This window comes from Frankliniella occidentalis, unplaced genomic scaffold (assembly GCF_000697945.3).
Source record: "Frankliniella occidentalis isolate FOCC.00 unplaced genomic scaffold, Focc_3.1 Scaffold42, whole genome shotgun sequence".
Lineage (NCBI taxonomy): Eukaryota > Metazoa > Arthropoda > Insecta > Thysanoptera > Thripidae > Frankliniella > Frankliniella occidentalis.
In genome coordinates this window covers 1,217,995-1,227,589 of record NW_026267172.1, presented here as the reverse complement: position 1 = coordinate 1,227,589, position 9,595 = coordinate 1,217,995, and the positions used below count along the sequence as shown (strand labels likewise).

Sequence of the window (9,595 nt, the reverse complement as noted above, 5' to 3'; positions counted from 1 at the left end):
GAAGGAGTGCTCGTCTCGGACAAACATCTCACAACCAACAAGTGCTGCCAGCCCACATAAATAGCTGGTTTCAGGACCCCTACGCAATTCATCATAGCTTAACTTATGTTCAATTTCTAACACATAACAAACCTTAGGAAAATGTGAGCTCTGTCAATGTATCTGCAGTACAGGCGTATGGGATGAGAAGACTCAGTGGGGACATCTTGGAAAGTTAGGAAATCATTTGGCATTTGAGGTGGTCCGGCCATTTCACTAGCACGTTGCAAGCCCAAGACCAGCAGGTCCAGTACAAGACCATAGTATTGTACGATGAAGGATGCAAATTGCAGACCACGAATGATACCATATGAATTTGTATGATTCATATCTTTGTAGTTAATGACAACATTGTTCTTGGCAGTCATGTAATCAGCAATGTTGTGGTCAACTATGAGACGGAGCAGCCTATTGAGAAGAGTCAAATCAATCTTCTCATAGATTTTTTCAAACTTGCTTTCAAGCAGAACATTGCATTCTCCTTCTGAGCAATCCCATACATCCTGAAGATTGTTGATTCCTAAAGAAGAAAGTGAACATTTAAATGAGACCATAACTGTAATAGTATAATTCTTTCAGAAGGGTTACAACATACCTTGACACCACTTGTAAACCAAGAGTGGTGGAGGTTCAGTGTCGGATGGTTTAACCCAAGGTGGGAATAGCCTTCGTTTGTCTGCTTCATACCAAAGGTACTGGTCAAGATAAGCATCAGTAATCTTCTCCAATGGTTCAACATCATAAACAGGAACCAGGTGACTGTATAAATCCATGAATTCGATTCCAACTTCCTTAAATGACCTTTGGGTGAGTAAGTGACGCTTGATACGAGACAAAGCTTCATGAGGGTTGTCATATGCTTGTTCAATAAGACCCAACTCTTCTCTTTGGCTCTGATTGAGACGTGACTTAACACTGTAAGCTTCTTTCAGCCTTTCCAGCGCCAAAATAAGCAGTTTAGTATCGTGCTTGTAAGACAAAGGAGGGAATGGAATAGGAGCAAAACGTCTTGACTCAAGCCAGTGGACAGTTGTTGTGTAGATGGCAACAGCCTCCTCAGGAGAGATGTAAGGTCCATCCTTCAGATAGTTATGTTGACGTTCCTGTTCTGCTTTGAGATACAGTCGAGTCAACCTACCCAAATTCTTCTTACACACGGTCTTATCAACAGTGGCTCCTCTACGAATTCGCTCACGATTGTAATGAGCTGTGTTTGTCCACCAGTCAGCCTTCATTTTCACATATCTTAAAATCATGTTTTCAATAGGTGTAGGAAGCCCAGGAACCTTCCATGGAATGTTGGCTTTCCAGCAGCGCCATGCTTCAGAAAGATGTTGCAAGATAGTACGGGCTTTGTTCTGTTTTATGCCTTCAGGCATCATGTCGACAATGTCATGCATGACCTGAAAATAATTCAAATAGGTAATTAGATGAGGTGTTGATCAAGAAGAAAATTAAACTAAGTGGTAAAGTAACAGTTACTTACAGAAGCACGCAACTCCAGGTCAAAGTGACTCTCCACTCTTTGCTTTGTGACAGTTTTGGCAACACCCTTGGAGTGACGACCTTCAAATTGACGTGACAGCAAGTTACCTAACCATCTTTCCAAAAGTGGTGTGATGCCTCTCATGAAGAACAACCACACTCTCCATCCTGGAGCCCAAAACCCACAGCCAGGACCTTTACCTACTGGTCCGGTATTGAACCGATAGTAGATAAGATGCTTCAAATCCTTGCACATACGAATTTGCCTCATAAGTTTGTACTTGTATCTGTACATTCCAGTTAGTTGACCAACATGGGCAAAGACATACTGGAGACCATCAGCCAATTGGAAGGCATCAACATTGTTCAGGCGGTATTGAACATGTGAATCAATAATCAACTTTGTCAACCGCAAAATTTCTCTGCACAAGTGGAAGGCATTACCAAACCGAGACTTCTTTCTCTCTTTAGTTGTTAGAGTTTTGACTGGCTTCAAATTGAAATTGTAATCCAAGTGGAGGTAGTTCAGATTTTTACGATGAATGAGTAAGTTTAACATGTTGTAGCCTTGTCGACACACTTGGAGGCCTGCTTCAACCCAGTCAAGGGTAGTGGTCTGGAAAAACTTGGTTGATTTAAAGGACCTGAAAAGGTACCTTTTTTTCTGTGGCTTAGGAGGTCTATGTTTCAGAGCATTCAGAACATAGTACTTCAACAATTTCTGGTAACTGACTCTGACTTTAACAGGCTGGCCAGGAGGGCAATGCTCCCTGTACCAACATTTCACAAGTGGAATATCAATGGCTCGTCTTGTTCTTCCTGAAAAACAGAAGAGAATGGTCAATAAAACTGTTCCCTAAGTGTATTTATCGATTATGTGGTAATAACAATAATCAACTCACCAGATCTCATGTTGAAAGGCCTGGGTGCCCACAGAAGGGAAATGCCATTGGCTGTGTTGTCGGTATAAAGGGGTGTTTCTTGGAGGAATGGCTGGACTTCAGCAGGCAGCTCAAAGTCTTCATCATCCTCAGGCAGAGGTTCAACCACCTGTTATATAAACCAAGAGAATGAGAACAAAAGATATGCAAAGAGGCACAAGGATGAGTATGAAGATTCTACTTACCTTAGTTGTATGCCTATGTGAAATTGGGTTAATCAAGGGGTCAAAATAGAAAGCTGGCAAATCAGGATCTTCTGTCTTGATGTACACAACATTAGGTGTGTGATACCTGAAAGAGATTTGTACTTATATTTTTAAAAATGCGCAAATAGGAGGTAAAACAAACACGTTAAGATGGATTTCATGTAATAATGTTTGTGAGCTCAGCATCTGGATCCTATACTTCATGGACCAACCAATAACAGCCACAATTTTATTTTCCACACTGCTAGTGAGAAAACTCAATGCTTAAGAAGTAATCTCAAAACTAGTGTGGAGCATGTTTAGTTTAAAAGCAAGGGAGAAACTTACCATGACAAGTGTACATAGTGAGGCAGGTTGTTGTAAAGATAAGGGAAAGCAATTCTGTACTCTGTACGAATAGGTTGCCTTATAATGATTTTGTTGATGTCATTAAATTCATTCCAATCTTCATCACTGCATGAAAAAATAATAATGTGAAACAATTTCACAGGCTCCCTTAAAAAAATTTCAAGTAATAGCGACAGTACTTACGCAGGGTTTGCATCCTTGATAAGTGGTTCAAATTTGGGACCACCCGGAATGGCCATATTCAGAGCTTTTGCAGTAAAGAATGACTTGTGATCAAAAAGATAAAAGTAGTTGTCATCCACCAAGTCAGTCAACAACTGATTTGCCAGTCGGTAAAGTGTTGCCATTTGAGGAAGTGACAAGTTCCATTTCCGGTAAGTAGACCCATTAACAAACCTGAGACCAAAAAACAATTGTTACACAAAAATGAAAAGGAACAGAAATTTCAATTCTGAGTATTCTGATCTGAACAGTAACTCACTTAGTGCCCACCAAAGGCTTGTGATCATATAGCCATTTGGCAACAGGTCCATCTTCATCAGGGTCTAAATCAATCTGGATGGCTTCAAGTGGCTCCACATCTAAAACGTTGTCAGCATAGTCAAGAGGAGGTTCCTCATCATCAAATGGTGGAAATCTCATACGCTTGAAGTGCCGGCGATCACGTTTCTCGCGCCTCATCATGATCCACATTGTTCTGTGTTCCAGAAGAATAGGAGCTAGATTAATTAATTGAAAAAATTAAACAGCAGGGATTAACACTTAACAAGGAAAAACATACCCCCACTGAGCAATGTAGATAGGTTCAACAACCCATGGGATCTCATTAACAAAAGTAATTGCCCCTGTGATATGGTACAAGACCTTGACATCTCTTATTTGTTCCCATGGCATGGGCATGTTTTCTAACAATTTCATCACAGCATGTGGCATGTACTTCAATGCTCTGAAAAGAATTTCCACAGATAAGTAATTTTTAAAATAAAAAAGATTAAAAAAATTAAATTGAGAAGTTGGAAAACAATCCTCACCCAAGGTAGACTCTCTTATCATGACGATATTTACGACTGCTCATATCACCATGATCTCTCATGATTTTACGGATGTGCTCAGGAGGCATATCTTCCTTCTGAGCATCTACAAAACCAAACTTCCTTTTTTCTGAGAATCTCTTTGATTGAAGCTGTTGCCATTTTTGGGCTATTAAAAACAAAAAATTACATAAACATTTTGGAAATTATAAAACAGGTATTCTAAAAAACGAACTCAGATTCTATAATTACCCTTTTCTTGAAGTTTCTCCTCAGTAAGTACAATATCTCTCGGCTTCTGGACTGGAGGTGCTGGTGCAGTTGGAATTTGCTGGGCTTGCATGGCAACCTGCGATTGCATGGCAGCTGCCACCTGATGGGCATGAACAGCCTGAGCCTAAAAGACAAATGTTGAAGTTTAGATAATGATAGGAATTGTTTCATTTATGTATGAGATTCTTGATGTATCAAATGAATTCTTACCTGAGCCTGTGCCTGAGCATGTGCATGAGCTTGGGCCTGGGCAAACTGTTGGGCCTGGGCCTGCTGCTGCACCATCATTGCAGCCCAGGGGTTGGGCCCCAACATGTATGGAGGGAGCGCCATGATCAGCCGTTAAACGGCACCTAGGGAATGAGATAAATAAAATTTGTAAGTTTTAAATATTACAGGAATAAGAGTTAATACTTGACAGCAAATGGACCAAGTAATGTATTTATGAACAGAATAAATCTGATGTTTGAAGATAAGTGGTCAGTTTAAGGTAGATTGACCGGGCTACAGCTAGGATCGACCAGGATAAGTTGGTATTCCGGGATGAATCCACTTTCTGTGCTGGCTAGTCCTGGGAGAATGCTTCTGCCAAAGCAATGTCAATCCGACCTATCTAAATGTATATGATAGTTCTCATAGGTATCATTGTTGATGTTATGTTAACGTCAAAGGTCCCATACATGGGCCTTGATATTCTCTCCGGGCTACTCCCCTCTCATAACAAGGAAAACCAAAATAAAAAGGAACAATTAAAACATCAGGATCATAATAAGAAAAATAGAAACAAGCAGCTCGGCACTCTCCCTCAATACCGTTACATTTCTAGTTGAAACTCAAAGTGTCGGTCAGCTACACACAACTGAACCTGGGTAAAAACATACTGGTTACACCACATAAAACCAAACCAGTCAGGTCAATCCTAGTTTTCACAGGGTACGCACCTCAAACCATAAAAAATACACCGAACCATTCAAGAATAGAAAAAGAGTAAACAACCTGATAAAAGCATCAGTTTAGTTTCTCCCGCGGCAATCAAGCAGCGATGGCGGGGCAAACAACATAACCTCACACCCATTGCATGGAAACTATCGAAATCACAAAGCATATTCATATAGACATAGGAATAGAGTACAGTAGAAGGAAAAATGATCAAAACTAGCCCTCCTCCCCTCTACTTCTATGATTTAACGAAAATGTATTACAGTTCAGCAGCAACCAGCTGAACGGTGTCCAAACGACACAGAAGCCGATGATGCCGACTACGTTTATCATTGATTGAAAGAGTTCGAATACACTATTGCAAACAATACCAAAAGAGCACGTTTACTTTAATCGACGAATTCTTACCGAAATACAAAGAAGAGATCCTGTAGTTAAGTGCGCATTTTCTTCCACAAAATTAAGAAACACTGACGCTATCACAGCTAAGTCCGCACTTCGTGTGGTGAAACAAATAACAAAGTAGCAGCCATTACTGAACCAAGCAGACCAACATAAAAAAGATAAAAAGCTATTGGGAAATCGTATTGCGCGTTTTTAACGTATATCTGAGGTTTAAAAAATATTTCTTTTATAGCAAATTAGTCAATTTTAAAATTTTTAACATAATTGTTTCTATAGTATTGCAGGAATGACTAACAAAAACTATTGCTTTTGTGTACGAAAGTTGTAGTTTTGGAGAACACAGGGTACTTTCTAAAATTTTACCAACCTCTTTTCTGCAAAGTCTACAGCCAGCGAATATTTTTCAATAAGATAGATGTCAGTGACTCCAATTTTTAAACTCAATTTTTACATGCTACTGGTAAAACAGATCTTTAGCGCTATAGTGAAATGAAGTCATCCTAAAGTAGACAAATCCAGAACGTACCTTGCAAAGATTTAAAGAAGAAGAAGCTCCCCGTGCGAGCCGAATCGAGTCCGAGCCGAGCCGAAAGGAGTCTTCAGCACGAGGCGAATCTACGCTTGCGTTGGTTCAGTGCTGGGCTGGGATTTTCTGTGGTTTCGCATTGTCAGTTTAGCGTTGAAGTATTTAATCGAACAGAATGAGTTCTCTTTTGAAGTCTGTCATGCGGCTGGCGCCCCTAAAGTCTGTCACATCTCCCCTCCGGTGGTCCCTAGCATCAACCTCCTCCCGGCCCTTTGCTAGGAGCCTTTGGCACATGTGTTCGTCCCGGGACGAGTCCTCGTCGCTAGCTGGCCTGAAAATCGCGACTCCTACAAATCTCTGTAACTGTGGCTGCGGCAGTCGAAGTGTTCACACCAAAGGTATCGTATGGAACACACTGACAATCTACCAACTTACTATTCAACCCCTCGTTTGAATTGTGCAATACTTAGTGAACAGAATGTCTACAGTCAGTTTCTGTCCCCTCTCAGGTGAACGTGAACTAATCGAGTTTTTGGCAGAGGAAATTGCTACAGAGAGCAAGAATAGAAAAGTAAAAACACTTCCTACAGAGGTCGAAGGTTTTAAAGTTAAAACTGACGGAGCTGATGTTGTACTATCAAAATCGTCTGGAGATGAAACGTAAGTTCGCATAGTCATTTATCACTACTTTGAAAAATACCTGTCCACCTGTTCATGATTTACTCTTTTTTCAGGATTGAAATTCATTTCAATATTAATCACACTGTAGATAATGATGCTGAAGCTAATATTGATCCAGCCATGGATAAACCAGATTTTGGTGAACTGAAGTCTAAACCAACATTCGATGTTGATATCAAGCGTGGAACCAGTACTCTTAGTTTCACTTGCTCATTCTTTGAGACAACTGAACCTACTGAAAGCGAGGATGGTTATAGTAGGTATCACCAAACTTATTTCCATTGCAAAGAAAACGATCGCTATCCTCATATTTTATTTTCCTATTTTTAGATGATGTCTTTGGTATTGATGAGATCTCCTTGTTTGATGGTGCATGGGATGACAAACATTATAGTGTTGCTGGTGAAATTTTGGATGGGGTGAGTGGAGTATTATTTTCATACTAATTGTGTTTGCATTTCTAATTCAAATTCAGTGCTGGTAAAGCAAATGCACATAATTTAACCTTGAGTTGTTACCACACAGTTGTCATGCCAGTTGTCATTTTTTGTTTTCAAAATGTGCATTTTATCTCAAGTATTGTAAATTCAATTATTTCTACTAACTGAAATTTCACACAATTTAATTTTCTTTACAGTGTTTGTATGACTTACTGATGAATGTATTGGATGAGAAGGGTGTTTCTAACGAGTTTGTTGAGAAACTCTCAGACTTCGCCACAGCATATGAAAACCACCTCTACATCAATATGCTTCAAAACATCCAGAAGTTTGCCACCAAAAAGTAAATTACCCTGTCACATTTTAACTAAGCCTTTGCATGTTTAAATTTAAACCATTATGTTCCAAGCATCATGTTATGTTAAGCTAGTCTTATTGTTGCATTTTTTAATTTACATCTTGTCATAAACCCTGATCTACCTGTATGTCCCAAAATGTTTGTAGACTGACTGTTCCGAGTAAATGTTGTATTAGTGTTATCTGTCTTTAATTTATATCCTGACCCACCCATTCAGCAGGCTGATTACGAAGCTGTCTGAACTTTGAATAAACATGAAGTCCGAGGTAATTCCCTTTGGAACAACCAATGTTCATTTCTGCACAAGAACTTTCATCACCTTGCAGCTCCGTTTGTGTGAATAAGATGGGCTTTTCGAACAATGTAAAGTTAAGTGCCGTTCTTTGCACCCTCGACCAACACGATCGAATGTGGATATTAGTTTGTGTTTTTCTCTCAACCCTTTCAGAGCTTGGGCCCCTGCGCAGTGCTGCGCCCTGGTGGCCAGGTGGGGAGGCTGCAGGCGCGTTGTCGGCGTCCGTCGACAGGTGGCGCGAGGGGTCCGCGCTACCTGTGCCTCCCGCGGCCCCCCTCGCCTCGCCCCCCTCTGCCTACCGCGGCGTGCGCCGGGCCGCGGCCGGGCTGCGGGGCCGAGCCGAGCCAACCACCAGTAACGGGACGAGAGCCGGCCCGACCCGACCGGACCGCAGCCGAGCGCGAGGTACCCGTACCCGAGTGTACTATGTTGTGCCAGTGACGTCGGCGTCAAAGAGTGCATCCGCGGACCAGTGATTCCCTCGCTGCATCGAGTGCCCTATGGATTTTGTGGATACGCCCCGGCGCTAGCAGGACCGCCGCACCGCAGCAGCGCCTCCTCCAGCCCCCACGTAAGTGCGGAGGAGGCTGCAAAGCCCTCCTGCCGAGCCGACCGGGAGCGGCTGGCCCGTCGGTTGTCGGTGTCGGGCTGGCGCTGGTGCCCGGCCCCGGCTTGCTCTCAGCTCTCCGCCGGGCTCTCTCGCTCTCGCCCCGGCTCTCTCGCTCGCTCTGCGCGTAGCTCCGCGGTAGGCGAGTACAGGCGGCTCGGTCCGGCCCACGGGTACTGAGAGTACTGACCCCGGCCTGCCCCCCTCTCCCCCGGCCCTTCCCTCGGCTCCGCAAGGGGGTGCGCCACTCTAACGTTTTAATCCGACATGGAGACCTTTACCGTCACGTGGTCGCTGACAAAGCTGCAGGAGTTTTCATCGGAAGCCTAGAAACTGCCCTCCTCCCCCTCACGCCCCCACCCCCGGGGGTGCCTGCGCAACCGACCGCGCCTGGAGTGGGCCACCTCAAAACACCCCCAACCATATCAGGTCGTTCGCGCCCGTCGTGTCCCTCCTACTGTGGCGGCGCCTAACACCACCCTCACCACCCTCACTACCCCTCACCTTCCTGTGCCGAATTACACGGCCAGGATGCGGCCCGGGGCCGGGTGGAGGGCCGGCTGCACGACGGCGGCGGGGGAGGACCCAAAGGGGGAGGGAAACCTTACTGCTGGGCGGGCCTGGTTGGCCGACCTGGGCTAGGACCGAGGCCTCACGAGGGGCCTACCGGGCCTGGCCTGCTGGGGTCAGGGAGCGAGTGGCATCCCCTTCGCCGTGCTCCTCGCACGGTCAACGCCCCCATTTTTTAGCACGGCTGTTATCGCTGTCTTAACAATTTTAAGACAGCCGTGCGAGTACGTATGTCCCGTGCTGAAACTAATCGCCCTGTAAGACCCCGCTTAAGTGGCCGCCCGCAGGTCTTGCCTTCTTTTTGTTGAGGACAGTGTAGGGCCGCGGTGCGCTCGGCAGCTGGTGATCACGCTCCTAGGGCAGGTGGCTCTGTTATCTGCCCGTACGTATCGTGAGGCCGACGGGTGTTCGTTTGCACGTCACGGCGGCGGGGCGGCGGGGGCACCAGGGC

The 9,595-nt window shown here is 44.1% G+C and overlaps 3 protein-coding genes across 4 annotated transcripts in view; 2 read left to right on the top strand and 1 right to left on the bottom strand.

The window, feature by feature from the left end:
• The window catches only part of LOC113217518 (pre-mRNA-processing-splicing factor 8), an 11,004-nt gene extending 5,212 nt beyond the window's left edge, over positions 1 to 5,792 (bottom strand). The window contains exons 1-13 of the mRNA XM_026437458.2: positions 5,671 to 5,792; positions 4,534 to 4,676; positions 4,303 to 4,447; positions 4,051 to 4,219; positions 3,801 to 3,965; positions 3,501 to 3,716; positions 3,203 to 3,415; positions 2,999 to 3,124; positions 2,651 to 2,756; positions 2,427 to 2,574; positions 1,526 to 2,343; positions 635 to 1,442; positions 133 to 559 (exon numbers count right to left, since the gene is read on the bottom strand). Coding sequence (XP_026293243.1) covers positions 133 to 559; positions 635 to 1,442; positions 1,526 to 2,343; positions 2,427 to 2,574; positions 2,651 to 2,756; positions 2,999 to 3,124; positions 3,203 to 3,415; positions 3,501 to 3,716; positions 3,801 to 3,965; positions 4,051 to 4,219; positions 4,303 to 4,447; positions 4,534 to 4,656 — 3,464 coding nt within the window. The 5' untranslated portion in view covers positions 4,657 to 4,676; positions 5,671 to 5,792. The remainder of the gene's footprint in view (positions 1 to 132; positions 560 to 634; positions 1,443 to 1,525; positions 2,344 to 2,426; positions 2,575 to 2,650; positions 2,757 to 2,998; positions 3,125 to 3,202; positions 3,416 to 3,500; positions 3,717 to 3,800; positions 3,966 to 4,050; positions 4,220 to 4,302; positions 4,448 to 4,533; positions 4,677 to 5,670) is intronic.
• A 434-nt stretch (positions 5,793 to 6,226) lies between these two features.
• LOC113217506 (complement component 1 Q subcomponent-binding protein, mitochondrial) lies at positions 6,227 to 7,853 on the top strand. The gene is made up of 5 exons (XM_026437430.2): positions 6,227 to 6,591; positions 6,703 to 6,853; positions 6,928 to 7,130; positions 7,205 to 7,293; positions 7,512 to 7,853. Exons 1-5 carry the CDS (start codon positions 6,369 to 6,371, stop codon positions 7,659 to 7,661), a joined length of 816 nt encoding a protein of 271 aa, XP_026293215.1. The 5' UTR covers positions 6,227 to 6,368; the 3' UTR covers positions 7,662 to 7,853.
• Positions 7,854 to 8,317: 464 nt separating this feature from the next.
• The window catches only part of LOC113217507 (myosin-VIIa), a 42,116-nt gene continuing 40,838 nt past the window's right edge, over positions 8,318 to 9,595 (top strand). For both annotated transcript variants that reach the window (XM_052266765.1, XM_052266764.1), the window contains exon 1: positions 8,318 to 8,538. The gene's annotated coding sequence lies outside the window, so the exon portion shown is untranslated. The remainder of the gene's footprint in view (positions 8,539 to 9,595) is intronic.